Genomic DNA, 21,530 nt, shown 5'->3' with positions numbered 1-21,530 from the left:
AAATAGAGTGCTCATGTTGACCACATCAGCTTTAGTGGGTTTATATTCTATATAGGTTCAGCCTCTGTGAATCTGACTGTGTGTATATATCGTGTTTTGTGCAGGGAATCATTGTCCGGGGAGCTGTCGGAGACCACAAGAAAACATGGGGAGGAGTAAGTTTCTCTTTACTTTTAAATAATTTAGGCTGTCTCCACATTAGTTCACTGTATCCAGGATATTTGATTTGCAACTCAAGAAGTTTTTTTGTGGACACCTAAATTGTATTTGTCTGGAGCTGGACTCTGTAGAAAAAGACAGACAAACCACATGTTACTCACTGACAAAGATTCCATCCCCCCCCCCCGCTTTTTCTGGATATTTCCCTCCCAGTATAGGAAAGAAGTCCAAATGACACAATATAATATAGATCTTCAGTAATCCAAGTGCGTTGTAACTCCCAGTAATGTTGCCCACACACTTCTAGTGCTTTTTAAGAATTACTGATAATAGTAAAAACAAACAAAAAGATTATTCCATGCAACCAATGGCAGTAGTAAAAAATCATCTATGAGGTTGTTTTTGGTTTTGCTTACAGTGATAATGCTTGGCATTATGTACTACTAGACAAAACCCTTCTGCCATTCCTTTCTCATAATACGATTTACATTCAGTGAGTCATAGGTCGTTTTGTTGCTAATATTGCCAGTATTTCAGTGACTTTATAAATAATCCTGATAGAGACCATACAGTCAGATGCTGTAAAGGACCTCAGAGGAAGGCTTGGTGTTGTGTGATGTAGCATAAAGTATAGAATCAGCAGTTTGAATTCAATTTCTAAGTCTGCTACATTGATCAAATCCTACAACTCACTTAAACTTGTTTGTCCATCTCTGAGACTCTGAGATGGGATCAATACATCCTGCATTTCTAGCCACAGGAAGTTGTGGTTGGCATAATGTGATAATACCAGTGAAAGCATGTTGAAAACTCAATAGCAGTGGTATCTACTCACTGCTGCCCTTACTGAATAAGTTTATCTGCATAGGTTCTGTCTCTTTAACAGCTGAATGGAAGTAATTTGATCAGATGTGATTGTTAGACAGCATGAAAACGGACCAAGGCTGTGCAACTGATAGATAATGCTTTTTCTGAAAAGATTTACCCAGAGGAGGAAGAGGAAAATATTAAAAAATAAATAAATAAAAAACTAGAGCATCACTCTGGGCCATAGATGCCAAGACTGAATGTGATACTTCATGCTTGAGAGTCCAGTGCCTCATCCACTGTACTACCTCCTGGGCTGGCAGAAAATGGTTCTTCATGTTTTGCATCCTAGGCACCTTACTCACTGTACTTTAGTATGGACCCCAGTAGGCTTCCCCAAGGATTATTAATCAATCATGGAAAATGTTTTTCTGAGTCTTTTTAGGTTAGATTTTTCCACATTTTTTCCAAAACTTCCCTTGAAGATTGATTAGCCTCAGAGATTTTGGTTCTTCCTCAAACAAAACATACCAGTTTCTCAAAGTTCAGAGATTTTTTTTAAAGTAATAAATTTTTAAGTGGTTAGAGTTTTAGGACTATTCTGCGCTGTGTCCTAATTCCAAATTAGTGGCTAACTGAAGCTTCTAGAGCAACTCACTGTCGCTTGGTTCTCACCTAATCTCAAGATTCAATTCTACTGGATTGTTGGTAAAGTCATGACACAATTTTTTTGTATAGAAAAACATAGACGGATACATTATGACTTTTTGTGACAGTCCAATATTTGGAGACTGTTTTGATTGTTGGATTTTTGTGTGTGTATGTGTGTTACTAAATTCATGATTTTTTAAAAAAAATTATTTATTTAAAAAAGGAGACATTAACAAAACCATAGGATAAGAGGGGTACAACTCCACACAATTCCCACCACCAGGTCTCCGTATCCCATCCCTGATTGTTGGATTTTGTTGTGGCTACTTGCAGAAGAGAGTTCCACTGAGACAGAGCAGCACTTTCTATTTTCAATACTTCCTTTTCAGAAACGACCATCAGGTCATTAGCCAAGGAGGTCATTAGGTACTTATGTTAAGAGGTGTTGTTTTAGCCCGCATTTATCTAAAATGCCAGGCATTTAATTGAGTTCTTGCTAAATGGCAGGACACCATCATGTAATCTGCAAAGATAGGCACATTTCCAACCTGGAGATAAGGAAAGTGCTCTAAAAATTTTCATTTACACAGGGAGGCATGTATGTAATAGCATTTTGACTGTGCTAGCCACTTTAAAAATGTCCTTAATGTTCTGGGTCTCGAAAAGTATATCTTTCATGCTAAGAGGTTTGCTTGGTTAGACTGGTTATACTTGGTAATTGCGAACACTATTAGTGGTGGAAAAAGGATGCTATTGTGTGCTTTTTTCCTTCTTTCTGGCAGTGTACAATGAAGTTTTTACTGGATTTGCCAAAGATCCTCACAGGCACAGTTCGAGCTGGGCATCCAAAGTGACAGCCATGGAAAATGTCACAAAGGCATGACACTAACCTCATTAATTAAGGAGGCATAAAAACAAAGACCATAGCCAGAAAACCATATTTTGGTTAAAATAGAGGTGAATTTCTTATTAGTATTCTTTGATATTGGATGGAGTAATTAAAACTATCTTAGAAGAAAAAAAAATTTTTTCCCTCCAGGGTTATTGCTGGGCTCGGCGCCTGCACCATGAATCCACTGCTCCTGGAGGCCATTTTCCCCCCCTTTGTTGCCCTAGTTGTTGTAGCCTAGTTGTGGTTATTATTATTGCCATTGTTGATGTTGTTCGTTGTTGGATAGGACAGAGAGAAATGGCGAGAGGAGGGGAAGACAGAGAGGGGGATAGAAAGATGGACACCTGCAGAACTGCTTCACCGCCTGTGAAGCGACTCCCCTGCAGGTGGGGAGCCGAGGGCTCGAACCGGGATCCTTAGGTCCCTGTGCTTTGTGCCACATGCGCTTAACCCACTGTGCCACCGCCCAACCCCCAGAAGAAAATTTATTTACTTTTTTTGTTAGTGATTTAATGACTAACAAGATTGTGGGATAAGAGGGGGTACAATTCCATATAATTCCCAACACCAGAGTTCCATATCCCATCTCCTCCATTGGGAGCTTCCCTATTCTTTATCCCTCTGAGAGTATGGACCAGAGATCTTTATGGAGTACAGAAGTTGGAAGGTCTGGCTTTCTCTAATTGTTCTTCGTGGACATGGGCATTGGCAGGTTGATCCATAACCCCAGCCTGTTTCTATCTTTCCCAACTTGGGGTAGGGCTCTGGAGAAGTAAGGTTCCAGGACACATTGGTGAGATTGTTTTGTTGTTGTTCTTTATTGGGGGACTTTAATGGTTTACAGTTGACAGTAAACACAGTAGTTGTTACGTGTAATATTTCTCAGTTTTCCACATAACAGTAACCCCCCACCTAAGTCCTTCTCCACCATCATGTTCCAGGACTTGAACACTGACCTCTCGTCCTAGATTCCTTTGGATATTTAGGACTTTTAACAACATAAAACTTTTATGAAATTAACAGCTTTAGGTAGAGCACTTAGCAACTCAGAGGTATTTCTTCTATATTATCTTATTTGAGTTGTCAGAGAATACAATGATGTAAATAAGAATTGTCTTCATTTTCTGTTATGAAAAGATTCACATAGGGGGTCGGGTGGTAGCACAGCGTGTTAAGCGCACGTGGAGCAAAGCGCAAGGACTGGCATAAGGATCCCAGTTCAAGCCCCCAGCTCCCCACCTGCAGGGCAGTCACTTCACAGGCGGTGAAGCAGGTCTGTAGGTACCTATCTTTCTCTCGCCCTGTCTTCCCATCCTCTCTGTCCTATCTAACAATGACAACATCAATAACAATAACTACAACAATAAAAATAAATAATAATAATAATAAAGAAAAGATTCATATAAAGACCACAGCTGATAGAGAACCAGAAAGTGAACCTAGGTCTTCTTATGTCATACCCAGTTTTAATTTTATTTTAATAAACTGTGTTCTGAATAGCCCACTTAGTATGAAACAGGTGAAAAACTTAGGACCTGTTGGCTGTGAAATTTAGGGAAGAAAATGTTTTCTGAGACCTGTGATGATGTTCATGTGTTTCTCAGAGCATGGGGAACTGAACAGATAGGCAAATGAAACGGCTCAATATTCACCACTGTTTATGGCAACATATAAAACACATGTGTATCAGAGTAGAGTGCCTCAGCTCTCACAATCCTTGAGTAGCAATGGTCCATGATCGTGGCAATTCAGAGGCAGCAATTGGTTCACAAGATCAAGGGGCATAACTAGAGGGATGATGCAGTGCAGAAGTTTGCTGTAGGCAACCCGCAGCGAGAGGTGTCAAAAACAAGGGGTTAAAACATTATTGACCTGTTAAAGTTTTAATTCTTTTTAATTATTTGTAGATTTTATTTTTAGTTTGTTTTTTCTTTATAGAGACAGAAACAGGGAAGGCGGAAGATGGAGAGGAAAGAGACACCTGCAGCACTGCTTCACTACTAGTGAAGGTCTTTTCTCAGGGTAACATGCACCCAGGTGTGCCCCCACCCCCCCACTTTGTGGTTTTTCGTCACACAAAGACTACAATGCATGGTGGAAGATGAGAATAGTTTGAGAAGACAAACAAAAATGCAGTATATGTAAATAAAATTATGTTTTAAGATTTAGTAGCAAATTGACATCTTCACAGAGCACTTATATCTACTAGACAAATCACAAAGAATTTTTTTTTTGATGTCAGGGATTGAGTCCAGGACTTCGTAAATGAGGACCATGTTCTCTCCCACTGAGCTACATCCATCCCCAGCCATAATCACAAAATCTTTTGGTGGGGGGTGGAGCTCACAAAAGAAATGTACATTCCACTAAAATACTGACTGCTAAGATAATTTAAATTTAGCTGGAAACAAAAACTTGCATCTACCTTTTTATCATCACTTCTTCCCTCCTAACAGCTATGACATTCATGACAAAAATGACAAGTCTCAGTACTCTACAAAGCAATTTCATGTCAGAACACACTTCTTTTACTGCATGTTCTAAAGTGCCAGAGCAGTAATCTATGGTCCTTTAGCCTAATATGCAGTTATTAATAATTGCACTGTCTTTACCTTAATAGCAAAGTTTCTAGAAGAAATCCACCATGCTTTCTTAACCAGAGCAGACCACAGTATACTCCGTCATTTTTTTTTTATACAGATAATTTTTCTTCATTTTTTTAGTGACTTAACTCTCTTTGATTCACTATTGCTGCACTGCTCAGGCCAATCCTAAACTCTAAATCTACTCATGCACCTCCGAGGAATGAATGTTCAAACTACAAACCTTGTAAAGTGACATAAATATAACATAATATCTGATTTTGTTGAACTACTCCCAGATTTATAGTTCAGGTGAAAGCACACATTTAACAGAATTGATTATTTCATTTTCTGGGTTTTATTAGATCTGAGACTGTTTTTACTACAGTAGAATTTGTATGCTTCTGTAGTTGAGATGTCACCAATTTATCCTAAGCCCCTATTTTCATAATTCTGTAATAGCAATACAAATTTATTTTAAGTTGACATCAACCATTATTTTTTCCTGGCAAGTCTACTTTATCACGAAGGTTATTCTTGGGGCTCTACACTTTCATGACTCCACCACTCCTGCATAATCTTTTTTTTTTAAGCCAAGGCTGAAAGGTAGGGAGGAAGACAGAGACAATAAGGAGAAAGAGAGATACAAAAGTACTGCTTCACCACTCATAAAGCTTCCACCTTGCATGGTACATCCACATCATGGCCAGGGTCTCAAACCCTGGTCCTCACACATGGTAGGTAGTGGGCACTCTACAGGGTAAGCCATTTTCCAGTCCTGGGAGAATTTGTTAAACCATTTTTCTGAATCTCATTTCTGTACAAAGCATAAAAGTCATTAAGACATCTGAATACATATTCTAAAATAGAGCTTTTAGGGAAGCCATATTGAGTCAGCTAGACTCACTCTGGGGGACTCATTTGTTTTGAAGAAAAAAATTGATTTTTTAGGTACACATGTACCTCTTTTTGTCTTCTCTTAGAAATCCTTTTCTGTTATTTTATTCAAACTTGTTTCCAGAAACCTGCCTGTTATCTTGCATTTCACTATGTGCCTCCAGAAGATATTAATAACAATCACTCTGAAATACTCAGACATCCTACTCTCACCAACTTAATCCTGAACCTTTAAATGTCTGATTTCTTGAGTGGGGTTAAGCGCCCTGATTCACATGGAAACACACACTATATGCCATTCTACTTACACAGCAACTTTGTGATAACCTAGTCGGACGCAGGGGCAGGCACAACATGTAGCAAACTGGGAAGAGTATAAACTGATGTGCTACGAAAACATTCTTTACTTTTCATCCATAGGTATTTTACAGTGGTAAAATACAATTAAGGTGTATTCTGTTTCTCACTTTTCTAATTAGGAAGATGATCCAGATAGCATCTTTTTGGTTCGCTTGATTTTTGTTTTTTAGTGAAATGCCACTTTCAGATGTGAGACTTTTCCTTGGACAGGGTATTTCCTTCAGCCTGTGAGAGAAATACCTATTCTTCACGGTTACTTTTCATACCTATTTTTAACACCCATTTCGTTGGGGGGAAAAAAGCCTTGAAGGCATTATATGTTGTGCAAGCATGTTCAGCTGAGTAAATAGCAGTATCCAGCAGTATCAAAACTGGAAGAAGAAAAGGAACTGAGAGTGTGGCACTTCATAAGATTTGTTTTTTCTTTTAAATTAAATCTCAGCACAGAGTTGGGTAGGGAGGGTAACTGGCTGATTTGTCATTTCTTTTGAGTTATCTTCCTTTTTGTGGCCACTTTAAGGAAATGCTTATTTACAAGACAGTTGTCACAGGAGTGACAGGAGAATTTGGATATGATTCATCATTACTACTTAATAAAACTTCTTCAAATTATAAAAACCACACCCACCTCACTTGAAAAGACCTGAAGATAACACCCAATTCCTTTACTTCAGGAACACCTGCAGGTCATGCATGGGGTTAGGGCCAGAGCTGGCATAGGAATCTAGACATCCTGATTGCAAATGCAGGATTTTTCCATCATACCAGACCAACCCCACTTAATTTTGTTCTTTTTCCTACATTTTCATTTGCCTCAGTAAAGTGGTGAATGTGTACTGACTTTTTTAGATTTCAACAAAATAATTTCAGAAGACAGTTTTCATGTGCCAAACAGAAGGCTCATATAAATGAACTGCTTAACGTGTCCTGCAATTTTTGATGAGAAATTCACAACTAAACAAACTCTTAACTCCGAAAGAAAAATAGTCTCCTGCTTAGTAGCATGTGGACTCATAGATTCAATCTTTGCTATACCAGCATGTATACAGCATTGTCTGGTAACAAGCTTTCCATTTGAATAAATGTTTTTTGGACTGCTGATGCTTGCTTGTAAAATAATTAAAAGCCTTTTTATTTATTTATTTATTTTTATTATCTTTATTTATTGGATAGAGACAGCCAGAATCAAGAGGGAGGGGGTGATAGAGAGGGAGAGAGATAGACACCTGCAGCCCAGCTTCACCACTTGTAAAGCTTTCCCCCTGCAGGTGGGGACTGGGGACTCGAACCTGGGTCCTTGCGCATTGTAATACATGTGCTCAACCAGGTGTGCCACCACCCGGCCCCTTAAAAGCCTTTTTTAAAAGATATTTTTATGTGTAGGCTATTTTATGGAACCCATTCTAAATTAAAATATATAATTAACTGCCTTCCTAAACATCTTATGGTCCTTTGGGATGACTCAGAATTATTATTATAATCATTGATTCCTATAGTTTCTTCATGCGAGAGGGGTTGGAACCTATTCTAAACTCTCAAAAGGCCTGTCTCCTTCTGCCCTCAGTAGTATTTTCTAAGACTAGTATATCACCTCCGAACCTCCATGCATCTTTGGGGTTCAGCATTCAGCCTCCCCGCCAGGTAACCTTTCCTATGCTCTTGCACATTGTATCTTAAAGCACTTTTTTTTCTTTTATCTGCTTAGTCAATCTCTTGCTTTCCCTTTCATGGACTAATTGACCACATGATAGTGATGGAGTCATTCTGATGAGAGCCATTTGCCATATGTCCAGAGCACAGCACTCTGCATACATCACCTCAGTCACAACTGTGAGATTGATGTGATTATTGCAAGTTTACACATGGCAGGGTTTATAACACCCCCACCACCTGTTTGCTCTTTCTTACATTTAAATGTATATTTGAGGTGCACTTTTTTTTTTTCCAAACCACTAGAGCTTCACAGCTTCAGGTCAACTTCTAAGATAAAACAGACGAGACAGACACACAATACCAAAGCTTCCTCGGACACAGTGGGGGCTAGACGTGAACTTGAGTTGCATGCCTGGTAAAGCAGGCACAGGAAGCCAGCTATTTTGCCAGCCCCTATGTGCACCATTTAATGTGCCTGGGATACCAATGAGGGACTATTTGTTACTCAAATAGTCATAGCTCCTGGCAATATGAGGACGTCTGTCCTCCTTTCCCTGACCAACCCTGTTCTCATAGGGAATTCTTTTTTTAAAAAATTTATTTCTTTATTGGGGAATTCATGTTTTACATTCAACAGTAAATACAATAGTTTGTACATGCATAACATTCCCCAGTTTCCCATTTAACAATACTCAGCTGTACATACTTGCACAACATATAATGCCTTCAAGGTTTTTTCCCCCAATGAAATAGGTGGTAAAAATAGGTAGGAAAAGTAACCATGAAGAATAGGTATTTCTCTCAGAGGCTGAAGGAAATACATAGGGAATTCTAAAGCTAGCATTTAGAGCAATAAGCCCTGAAGTATAGTTAAGAAAATGTTAGGTTCATTGTTATTCTTGATGGCACTGCTGTTGTTGCCGTTATGACGTCCTATATCAAAACCAGGGCACCAGATCAGACTTTCTGCCACCCAGAATAGGTGCCAGGACAATAAATAAGTCATCATAGTACCAAAGGCACCATGTTCAGCTTAGCAGTAGACCTCCTATGTATCCATTTCTTTTGTCTGGCCCTGAAGAACCTGGAGGGCAAAGCCATTTACTGCTCATCTTTGTGACATGTCATGCTCTCATTGTACATAGGCTATGTATAGTAAATGTTTGCTAATAAAATAAAAATGTAAATATACTTGCGACTTTAAATACAGCAGCTTCACTGAAGTCATACCCAATGAGAGAGAACTGATTAAATAATCAGAGTAGAGATTTTACTAAGTGGACTGTTACTTTCCAAGCTTTATCACCTGTTATTTTCCAACAAATGGACATGATTACACTTGCCTAAAGATTGTTGGCATTAAAATGTCTGTTTGAGTGTCTTGCATTGCATTAAAATATTACTCAACTGTATGTTTTGGCTAAAGGCTGTAATTTAGGGGGCTGCTTGAGAAGCCATCTTGTTTCATTTTTAGTTTCTTCTGGAGAGGAAGTTTGGGTGAGAGGTATTTATTTGGAAATCATGAAAACATATCAACAATTTTTGAATAAACATACTTATTTTGTGGGTGTGTGTATCAGTCTTAAATTTAAAGACTTGCTTTCACTGAGTCTAGAGAAAATACTTTGGGTTTTCCTTTAGTTCTTTACTAAGAAAAACTGTTTTGAATAGCTCTTCAAAGCACACTCATATCCTTTACGCATATGACAGTATGTGATCTTGGATGCTAGCATACACTTGGTTCCTCACAGCTAACATGTAATCTGATGAGGAACAGGCAGGGGAGGTGGTAAAATTCAGTTTCAAACATCACTCCGTTAGTGTGTTAAGTCCAAAGTAAAGCCCTTCATTTAATCTTAGAAATAAGCTAGTGTTTTAGAAAGAGAACATCTGTTCTTAACCTTTAAGTCCAAGTTGCCACCTTGTCTTTTGTTTCCATACTGGAAAAAGAATCTGAATTCTGGCAGAATTTATTAGATTTCCAGATTATTTTGATGGGAACTGGCAAATGCTCTGCCACAGTTTCTATTTCCTAATACATGGCAGAAATAAGTGATATATATATGTTTTTTTCTTTTCCTATTGATCAGTTTCATTTTCTAGGTTGTGTGTGTGTGTATTGTCGTGTCTGTCTCCTCGCTAGGGATTCCTAGTTCAGGGCTGACAGGCTGGCTTTTTTAGATAGAGACAGAGGGGGAAAGACACCACAGCACTAACATTCTTCCAGTGTTATGGAGACCAGACCTGAACCTGGGACAAGTGCACAGTATGGCAGAGCAGGTGTACTATCCAGGTGCACTATTTTGCTACCTCCCAGATGGAGTCATTTATTTACCGGATGTGTCAAGAAAGAGAAAATGGACTTGCTAGCTTACTCCATGGAGTTTTCAGCACTACCTTTCCTCCCAGAATAGGAATCATACAGCAGGTGTTTGTGGAAAGCTCCTGGTCATTTCATTAGGCTGGGATTAGAAGAGCTGTACGACTTGGCATTTGGCCTGCTTTCAGTCATACTCCTTAGTCACTTTATCCTTCACTTTCCCCTTTTTGTCTAGAGAGTTTATAAGAAAATCATTTTCTTCAGGAGAATTTTATCTCTTTCTCTTAAAAGATCAAAATGCATTATTGTCACCTATTTATCTTGAAGAAAACTGCTTCAAGTCAGGGATATCTTACAGTGCACTAACATATCTATTATATTTTAAAACAGTGAAGTAACAGCCCCGGGGCATAGCTCAATGTTAAAGGAGAGGATTTGCATCCCTGAGGCTCTAGGTTCTATCCCTGATAATGCATATGCCAGAGCAAAACAGTAGTCTGATCTCCTCTCTCACATAAAATTTTAAAAAAGCAAACAAGGAAGCAGATAATCCTTATTAGTTTTACACTTGCCTAACCATTTCTAACAGTATATGACACTGGTTTTTGATTTTTTTTTTTAATGAGTTAAAGCTGGTATAGAGATTCCCATCCATTTGATATGACCTGTAGGTGAGGGAACTAGACATTTTTATCCCAGAGAAAAAGAAATCTCAAGGGAAATCAGTTGCTCTCTTCATGTATTAGCTGACCTGCTTTAAGGAGAACTGTCTCCATTTCAGAGGGTATAAATAAGACTAGTGACTAGAAAGCTGATTCATTGGACTGTCACTTGAAGCAAAGGGCCATGAAGTCAGATAGCAAAAAAGCTTATAATTTTTCTTTGATATTTATAAATATCAAGGGCCTTAAAAAGGTGTTCAGTAAGAAATCTTTAATATTTTTACTTATTATTGGATAGAGACAGAAATTGAGAGGGGTGGGGGAGATAGAGACACCTGCAGCCTTGCTTCACTGCTTGTGAAGCTTTCCTTCTACAGGCTTGAACCTGGGGCCTTGTGCACTATAATGTGAACACTTAACTAAGTGCACCACTACCTGACCTCACGAGAAATCTTTTTTTTAAAAAAAAACACTATATTTCATTTATTTTAATGGGAGACACACAGGGAAAGAGAGATAGAGAGACTAGAGCACTGCTTAGCTCTGGCTTATGGTAGTCCTGGAGTGTGAACCCGAGATCTCAGAGTCTCCAGCATGAAAATCATAACCATTATGCTGTCTCTCCTGAGCAAGATTTTTTTAAAAGGTGTTAATTCTACCCCCAGGCCTGAAGCCAGAGACCACAAGCTCAAGGCAGCTGTCTCTGGTAGCAGGTTCTATATGGGGTTTTGCTGCTGCTAAACTGTGAGAAGTACTGCTAGGAATGTCACTGTTGGTCTCTTTTTCAGTTCCCTTCATAGCAAAGTTTTATAAAGATTTCTTCTAACAATATTCTAAGGCTCTGTAATTCATTTTTACAGGTGAGTGTGAGGTACATGAGGAAAAAAAAAACCCTTGTGAGTGGCTTTCTGTATGGTCCCCCTTTTATTAGGAGGCTAATGGTTTACACAGTTGTCAACACACAGGTAAAATTTCTCATCTCACCAGGATAGGTGTCTCCAAAAATACACTCACCCTCAATGTCAGTCGTTTTCCACCATCTTTCACCAGGACCCCAAAGTTTAACCTGGACCCCAAAGCTTAACCTGCCCAGCACACTCCCGGCCCTCCGTCTCAAGAGTCTTTTGCTTTGGTGTAATACACCAAGCGCAGTCTAAGTTTTACTTTGTATTTTCCCTTTCTGTTCTTGCTTAAGTACTGCTTGCAAGTGAAATCATTCCATATTCATCTTCTTTTTTGGCTGATCTCAGTTAACTGCTTCCTTCAGACCCCATCCAAGAGGAGGGGAAGAAGGTGATTTCATTTCATTTGATAGCTGAGTGGTATTCTCATTGTAATAGCCCAAACTTGGAAGTAACCTAGGTGTCCAATAACAGATGAATGGCTTAGACTGTTGTAGTTTTCTTTTTTAAAGGTGGATTTATTATCTAGATGGAATGAAAATCAGGATTGTTCTGGCATACTCGCGATGCCTGGGATTGAACTGGGAGCCTTATGTTTGAAAACTCACTGCTCTAGCCACTGCTCCACCTGCTGGTCCATGGCCTACTATAGTTTTCAACCTAGTATAGATGCTACTTTACTGTTAACAATTTGGATACTGCAAGTAATAAATACTAAATCTGTTATAAAAAGGAATATACTTTTTTTTTTTTTTGCCTCCAGGGTTATTGCTCGGGCTCGGTGCCTGCACCACAAATTCACTGCTCTTGGAGGCCATTTTTTCCCTTTTGCTACCCTGGTTGTCTTACCATTGTTGCGGTTATTATTATCATTGTTATTGATGTCGTTGTTGGACAGGACAGAGAAATGGAGAGAGGAGGAGAAGATGGGTAGAAAAAGACAGACACCTGCAGCCCTGCTTCACCACCTGTGAAGTGACTTCCCCAGGTGGTGGGCTAGGGGCTCGAACCAGGATCCTTTCGCCAGTCCCTGCGCTTTGCGCCACGTGCGCTTAACCCACTGTGCTATCGCTCAGCCCCCGAAATATACATTTCTATAAGAAGTAAACCTTAAATTTAGTACTGCTGTTGTCACTTAAGCTTACTATTTTTCATTTACTTCAAAATGTTCTTTGCAGAATGTAGAGTTTTTTCCCCAAATGCCTTGAAGGATCTACAATGTGCTTCATATGTCAGAAGCATAGAAGATCGCGGAATTTTCTCACTTAGCAGAGATTAAATTCTAGTAGAATTGTATTTACCTCTTTAAGTAACCTTGGCATTTAGAAAAATGTAGCAGCTATATAGTTTTTAGTGACTCCTAAGAGTGCATATAAAGGCCAGGGTGATAGCTCAACGTGCTAGAGCACAGGATTTACATGCCCATGGCTCTTGGCACCACCATAAACCAGGGTCGAGTGGTGCTCTGGTCTCCCCTTCCCCTTCACTTTCATAAAATAACACAAATACTTTAAAGAGTGCATATAATGTTCATCTTATTTATTTTGCTGGATATCATAAATATACATTTTGAAGGTTTATGAGAAATCCCTCCTATGAACCTTGTAGAATTTTCTTTGTCTGAATGAAAGTGAAATGGAATTGAAAGTATTAAAGTGTCAAAATACATTGAACTCAAGTGCATTTAGAACAAATTTATCACTAGTGTTCCTTGGAATGCATCATGGTCCATTGCATTTTAATTTCTTAAAATTGCTTTGTCATCTCTTTTATACACATAATCACATTAATGTTCTTTTTGTTTAAACTAGTATGTCAATTGGAGTTTGGTTTATTTTTTAGTGGAACAAAGGCAAGTGTCTAGAGACTTGATTTTTGATTAGCTTCTCCAACAGTAGAATGCATTGGGGGGTATTCACATGTAATAATGAACACAGGTTATGGTATCTTTGTTACAATATTTAAAATACGCACAGTTGGCAGGGTTGTGCTAAGGTCTGACAGCAATATGGTTAATTATATTACTGTCGCATGCCAGTTAAATAATGGCCATTATCCCAGCCAAGGACAACTGCTACTTAAAGGACCTTCTCACACGAGGAGTAAGAAAGAAATGGTAGTTTGGAGCTAAATCGTATGGCTGTGTTATCTTGAATTTTAATCTCCTTCAACTACCCTTTTATGCTTATTTTTATTTATTTATTTATTTTTTAGTTTTCCTCACAGGAGAAAGTGCTAATGCAGTATTAAAACGCTACCCAAGAGCTAATGGACTTTTTGAAGAAATAAGACAGGGAAACATTGAGCGTGAATGCAAAGAAGAAGTTTGTACCTTTGAAGAAGCAAGAGAAGCCTTTGAAAACAATGAAAAAACTGTAAGTAACTGGCAATTTAAAAAATATTTTTCACTCACCTTTTGATATGTGCAACTATTCTGTGGGTTGGAGGGCTAGGTCTACTCCCCTCTATGTTGGTCTTTGAGGTCCAGCTTGCTGTAGGACTCTGCTGAACTGATGAAATATGTCATCTTTGCAAGGGGGGAGTATTAATTTCAGACAAGATTTTGCTTAAGAAAGTTACAGAGGGGCCAAGCAGTGGCATACTGGTAAAACTCATGTTACAATGCGCAAGGACATGGGGTCAAGCGCCCGGTCCCCACCTGAAGGGGGGAATGCTTCAAAGACAGTGGGGCAGTGCAACAGGTGTCTCTATCCAAAAAAATGAGTAAATAAAAAATTGTTAAAAATAAAGTTATAGATATCATCACCTCACTACGCATAATCAGAGCAGGAAACCCACAGATGCCAATACTTTTGACACATTTAATTTCTTGTACAAAAGAAAAAAACATATACATATCCGAGCTCCCATCCTGACTGTGGCACTCTTCAGGTAACTCCTGTTGGCCTGCTTTACAGTTAGAAATGAAGTCAGGTGTACCAGACAGATAACAAATATTTGAGGAGCAGCAGAGGCAGGGAGGCATTTTTCAGAGGGGGTGCTGATCTCTTGCTAAGTAGAGAAGGGCCTTGGGTAAGAGGAAGGAGCTAAGGAAAAGATGATCAGAGAGGCACCGATGCTACATTGCAATGTGCACAGCAAAAGTAGATTCAGTTATAGAATGGTAAGTTGTGAATATCAGTTTTTCCTTTCTTATTAGCAATTTAACAGAGTTTAATTTCACATCCATACATGGTAAGTGTAAGTTAACACACCCTCTAGCAAACTTCTGTGAACATCATTTTTTTTAAATCTCACTAAAGTCACACAGCTAAGTACCAGCCAGGAGTGTAACTCAATAGTTGACTGCACAATAGAAAATTAAAAAAAATAATAATCACAGTTAAATATAGTGGGAAAGTCTACATCATTTATGGCCCCATGTACACACAAGGCTGTTTGCTCTTTAATACCTTTACAACCTTTTTCTTCTGTGTCTGTTTAGTCCTCAATGGTATATTTATTTAATTTTTTAATATTTTATTTTTTACCACAGCATTGTTCAGCTCTGGATTATTTGTAGTGCCTGAACTGAACCTGGGATCTTTGGTGCCCAGGCATGAAGTCTTTTTGCATGATCATTATGCTATCTCCCAGCCCAATTTAAAAATTTTATTCATTTTTAATATAATTTTTATTCATAAGATGGAAATATTGACAAGACCATAGGATAAGAGGGGTACAAAGATTCTCATCACCAGAACTCCGTATCCTATCCCCTCCCTTGGTAGCTTTTGTATTCTTTCTCCCTCAGGGAGTATGGACCCAGGATCATTATGGGGTGCAGAGATGGAAGGTCTGGCTTCTGTAATTGCTTCTGCTGAACATGGGCTTTGGCAGGTTGATACATACTTCCAGCATGTCTCTCTCTTTCCCTAGTGGGGCAGGGATCTGGGGAGGTGAGGCTCTAGGACACATTGGTGGGTCGGCTGCCAGGTCGGCTGCCCAGGAAAGTCAGGTTGGTATCTGGAACCTAGTGGCTGAAAAAGAGTTAAGATATAAAGCAGAACAAATTGTTGACTAATCATTGAACCTAAAGGCAAGAATATCGCAAATGAAGAGTTGAGGTCTCTGTTTTGGAAAAAGCTAGTAGGTCTATGATTTTATTAGATTTGTCTCAGCCAGACAGCTAACATGCAGGTGTACCCAGGTTATTGTCTGGGGAATGGTGTCAGAGTTGGAAAGAGGACCAAAAAGCTGGATGAGGGAAGAAAGTAGCTCCCAAATATGTGGAAAGTATATAAATATTGTTAGTTAACCCCATTGATTTGATCTGTGGTTTATGTAACCTCTGCATCCCTGTAGGTCTGTGTTGGTAAGTTCGCCTTCTGTGATCATGGCTAGGAACATTCCAGGCTACACCAATTTCAGGACCCATCTTTCTTTGGTAGGTAGAGTATGTTATCCAGCCTCCCTTCGGAGAATGGAACATTCCCTACCATTGTTGATCCACACTGAAAACAAGATCCTATAGGGGTCCATTATGTTGTTCCTGATGGAGAAGACCAGAGACAGTAGAGAAAGGAGATCCCTTAGAGGTCTGGGCCCATCATGTCTGTGTAGGAATCCCAGGACTCCCTGACCAGAGCCCCAGGTAATGGGGTGGCCTGGTAGGGACCAAAGAGTCATCATTAAAGTAAGTTGGTCTCTTGCCCTTCAGCTTTTGTAGTCCTTATTTTGTCTGACAAGTAATTGAGGGATGTGTAATAGGAGGTAGGTGAGGAGGGTATCTAGGTCTAAGTAGAAACTGTTTCATTAGGTACTTTATGGTGTCATTTTGCATCTTTCTACTTGTTTGCTTCATTTATTGTCTCACTGCAAACTATTGTGCACTTTTGCTTTAAAGTATATATTTTCCCCTAACTTATGGCTACACGTGTACATATGTCCTATTTCATGGGCCTTGGTCTATATTTTAGCTTTTGAGGTTTGTTAAGAAGTGCACCACCCGAAATGTGATTAAGGAGCCTTATGGGTTAGGAAAGGTCTCACCAGAGTAATGAAGTTGAAGGGTTGACATTTCATGCCTGATGTCTCTGGGCACAGTCTGAAGTGAAACATGCTGAGGTGGTACTGGTTGCATTGATTAGGCTGGGATCAGCAGATGCAGTATCAGTTGGTATGAATTGGGAGAAGCATGCAGGAAAGTGAGCCCCACCCTAGAGGTTTCAGGAGAAATATGGGCTTTATAGAGAAAAGGGAAGGTTCCTGCTGTCTTAGGGTTTAAGAAGGCAATAGATAGTTATTGCTATAACCAAATTATTTGGCAATTGGGTTAACTTTGAAAATTCCATTGTTAGGATTTGCTGTATCATACAAGACCTCACTATAATTTATGTCCTTTTATGCTATTTATATATAGCTGTATCTTATAAAGTAATGCATCTGCTCTCCCTGGTCTAAGATTTTAGGAGATCTACCTTCTCTGACCCATCTTGGAGGAGCTAGACAGAATTATGTAATGTGAGATAAGTTAGAAAAACAAAGACAAATATGGGATGATCCCACTCATAAACAGAAGTTAAGAAAGAAGAACAGAAAGGGAAACTGAAAGCAGAATCTGACTAAGTTTGAGTATGGCATCAAAGTAAAAATCTGTGGATGGAGGGTGAGGTTCAGCTTCACTGCGGGGGATGGGGGATGACATAGACCTTTGGTGGTGAGAATGGTGTTAATATAAACTCCTATTAACTTACAGTCTCATAAATCACTAATATGTGAGGGGGGAAATGGATCAATTGTCTCAAACTTTTTGATGTGTAGACCATAGCTCTGAGTATATGTTCCTTCAATCTAAGCACTTAAAATTCTCCTCAACACATAGTGGAAGGAGATTTATCTATTTTATGCTTCCTTGTTTTTGGCCACATAATAAAAAACGTTGCCCATCAAAAAAAAAATTCAGTTTGATTACCACTTTGAAGTTTTAACAGTGGGCTCAAATTGTTAATACATTTCTAATAATGACTTGTTCTTTGAAATACTCTTTTTTTATTGCCACCAAGGGTTATTGCTGTGTGTTGGTGCTTGCATGACAAATCCAACACTCCTGCATTGTAACGTGCACTTAGCTAGGATTTTTATGTTGTTATCCAGTTGTCTAAATACCATTTACTACATAACTCCTCTTTGTATTAGTTACTTTAGATACCCTGTGTCATGTAGCTAATCTCAGTATGTACTCAGTATAATTCAGGACTTTATATTCTACTACTCCATTCTGTTCAAATGTTGGTACTACACTATTTCAGTTATAGAAGATTTTTTAGGGAGTCAGGCTGTAGCGCAGCGGGTTAAGCGCAGGTGGCGCAAAGCACAAGGACCAGCATAAGGATCCCGGTTCGAACCCCGGCTCCCCACCTGCAGGGGAGTCGCTTCACAGGCGGTGAAGCAGGTCTGCAGGTGTCTATCTTTCTCTCCCCCTCTCTGTCTTCCCCTCCTCTCTCTGTCCTATCCAACAACGACGACAACAACAATAATAACTACAACGGCAACAAAAGGGAATAAATAAATAAAATAAAATAAAATAAGAAGATTTTTAGTATATTTTAGTACTAGTTAGAGCTACTTACTCTTAAAAGCTCTCTTTTTCATTGTTTTGTGAACCATTCCTTGCAAGCTTATTTCCCATATGAGTTTTGGTATTCATTTGTCTAGCTCCAGAAAAAAATAGTATTTTATAAGGATTTGTTTTGGTTTGTAACTTAAGGAGAGTATCTGTAAGATACTAAATCTCCTTCTCCTAGAGATTTCTTCCCTTGTATTAGTATTAGTATTAGTTGAAGTGACCAGTTCTGTCTCAAGAAATACATATATCCTGGAACTTTTGGTGCCTAAGGCATGAAAATCTTTTTTGCACAACCATTAAGCTACCTCCCAGCCTTTGATTTATAGTCTTTATCATTTCATTAGGGGAGGGGTTAATGGCTTACAGTAGATAATGACATGTGGGTACTATTTCTTATCTCCCTGTGATAGGTATCTGCAGAACACTCTCATCCCCAACTTAGGTCCTTTTCCATTATTATACACCAGGACCCCAAATCCCTCCCCCTTCCCCCAGACTCCTTAGCTTTGGTTCAATAAACCACACCCAGTACATGTTTCACATTGTGCTTTCCTTTGCTGTCCTCGTTTCTTGAAATTTTCTGGTATTCACCCTCCTCTTTCTCACTTAACATGATTCCTCCAAGTTCTAGCCAAGAAAAAGCAAGAGATATCTTCATTTTTTTCTTTTTAAAATTTATTTCTTTATTGGGGAATTAATGTTTTACATTCAACAGTAAATACAATAGTTTGTACATGCATAACATTCCCCAGTTTCCCATTTAACAGTACAACCCCTACTATGTCATTTATCATCCTTCATGGACCTGTATTCTCCCCACCCATCCACCCACCCCAGAGTCTTTTACTTTGGTGTAATACTCCAATTCCATTTCAGGTTCGACTTGTGTTTTCTTTTCTAATCTTGTTTTTCAACTTTGGCCTGAGAGTGAGATCATCCCGTATTCATCCTTCTGTTTCTGACATATTTCACTCAACATGATTTTTTCAAGGTCCATCCAAGATCTGCTGAAAACAGTGAAGTCACCATTTTTTACAGCTGAGTAGTATTCCATTGTGTATATATACCACAACTTGCTCAGCCACTCATCTGTTGTTGGACACCTGGGTTGCTTCCAGATTTTGGCTATTACAAATTGTGCTGCCAAGAACATATGTGTACACAGATCTTTTTGGATGGATGTGTTGAGTTCCTTAGGATATATCCCCAGGAGAGGAATGGCAGGGTCACAGGGTAGGTCCATTTCTACTCTTCTGAGAGTTCTCCAGACTGTTCTCCACAGAAGTTGGACCAATTTGCATTCCAACCAGCAGTATAGAAGGGTTCCTTTGACCCCACACCCTCTCTAGCATTTGCTGCTGTTACCTTTTCTGATGTATGACATTCTCACAGGAGTGAAGTGATATTTCATTGTCTTGATTTGCATATCTCTGACAGTCAGAGACTTGGAGCATTTTTTCATGTGTTTCTTGGCCTTTTGGATCTCTTCTGTGGTGAATATTCTGTCCATGTCCTCCACCCATTTTTGGATGGGGTTACGTGTTGTCTTGTTGTTGAGTCTGGCAAGCTCTTTATATATGTTGGTTATTAAACTCTTATCTGATGTATGGCATGTAAAGATCTCCTCCCATTTTGTGAGGGGTCTCTTGGTTTGGGTACTGGTTTCTTTTGCTGTGAAGAAGCTTTTTAATTTGATGTAGTCCCATAGGTTTATACTTGCTTTAGTCTTCTTTGTAATTGGATTCGTTTCATTGAAAATGTCTTTAAAATTTATGTAGAAAAGAGTTCTGCCAATATTTTCCTCTAAGTATTTGATAGTTTGTGGTCTAACATCCAAGTCCTTGATCCACTTGGAATTTACTTTTGTATTCGGTGAAATACAGTGATTCAGTTTCATTCTTCTGCATGTTTCAACCCATTGTTTCCAACACCATTTGTTGAAGAGACTCTGCTTTCCCCATTTAATAGTCTGGGCCCCTTTGTCAAAGATTAGATGTCCATACGTGTGGGGCCTCATTTCTGGGCTCTCAATTCTATTCCACTGGTCAGTGTGTCTATTCATGTTCCAGTGCCAAGCAGTTTTGATGACAATGGCCCTATAATACAGTTTGAGATCTGGGAGTGTGATGCCTCCATTTCTGTTCTTTATCTCAACATTGTTTTGGCAATTCTAGGTCTTTTCTGGTTCCAGATAAACATTTTTAGCATTTTTTCTATTCTCCTAAAAAATGTGCTTGGGATCTTGATGGGGATAGCATTAAATTTGTAGATGGCTCTGGGTAATATATTCATTTTGATGATGTGAATTCTTCCAACCCATGAACATGGAATATCTTTTCACTTCTTTGTGTCTTTTTCAATTTCTTTGAGTAGTGACTCATAATTTTCAGTATACAAGTCTTTCACTTCTTTGGTTAGGTTTACTCCTAGATATTTTATTGTTTTTGTTCCTATAGTAAAAGGAATTGATTTCTGGATTTCAATTTTTTCTAACTTAGTGTTTGCATAGAGGAATGCCACTGACTTTTGAATATTAATTTTGTAGCCTGACACCTTACTGTATTGCCTGATGATTTCCAAAAGCTTCTTGCTGGATTCCTTAGGTTTTTCCATGTATAGTATCATGTCATCTGCAAATAAGGAGAGTTTGACTTCTTCTCTTCCAGTCTGTATCCCTTGAATTCCTTGCTCCTGCCTGAGTGCTATGGCAAGAACTTCCAACACTGTGTTGAATAGTAATGGTGATAGGGGGCAGCCCTGTCTAGTACCTGATCTGAGGGGAAATGCTTCCAGTTTTTCACCATTGAGTATGATGTTGGCTGTAGGTTTGCTATCTATAGACTCCACTATCTTGAGGAATTTTCCATCTATTCCCATTTTTTGTAGTGTTTTGATCATAAAGGGATGTTGTATTTTGTCAAAGGCTTTCTCTGCATCTATTGATATGACCATGTGGTTTTTGGTCTTGCTTTTGTTGAAGTGGTGGATCACATTGATTGATTTACGTATATTAAACCAACCTTGCATGCCTGGGATAAACCCCACTTGGTCATGATGAACAATCTTTTTGATATACT

General features: G+C 38.9%; 1 protein-coding gene across 3 annotated transcripts in view; it reads left to right on the top strand.

Moving 5' to 3' along the window:
* PRRG1 (proline rich and Gla domain 1) overlaps positions 1–21,530 on the top strand; it is a 97,510-nt gene that overhangs the window by 50,037 nt on the left and 25,943 nt on the right. For all 3 annotated transcript variants that reach the window (XM_007523211.3, XM_060182699.1, XM_060182700.1), the window contains exons 2-3: positions 105–155; positions 14,100–14,260. In XM_007523211.3, coding sequence (XP_007523273.1) covers positions 146–155; positions 14,100–14,260 — 171 coding nt within the window. In that variant the 5' untranslated portion in view covers positions 105–145. The remainder of the gene's footprint in view (positions 1–104; positions 156–14,099; positions 14,261–21,530) is intronic.

This window comes from Erinaceus europaeus, chromosome X (assembly GCF_950295315.1).
Source record: "Erinaceus europaeus chromosome X, mEriEur2.1, whole genome shotgun sequence".
Classification (NCBI taxonomy): Eukaryota; Metazoa; Chordata; class Mammalia; order Eulipotyphla; family Erinaceidae; genus Erinaceus; species Erinaceus europaeus.
The sequence above is the reverse complement of the archived record's forward strand: the minus strand, read 5'-3'. Positions and strand labels throughout refer to the sequence as shown.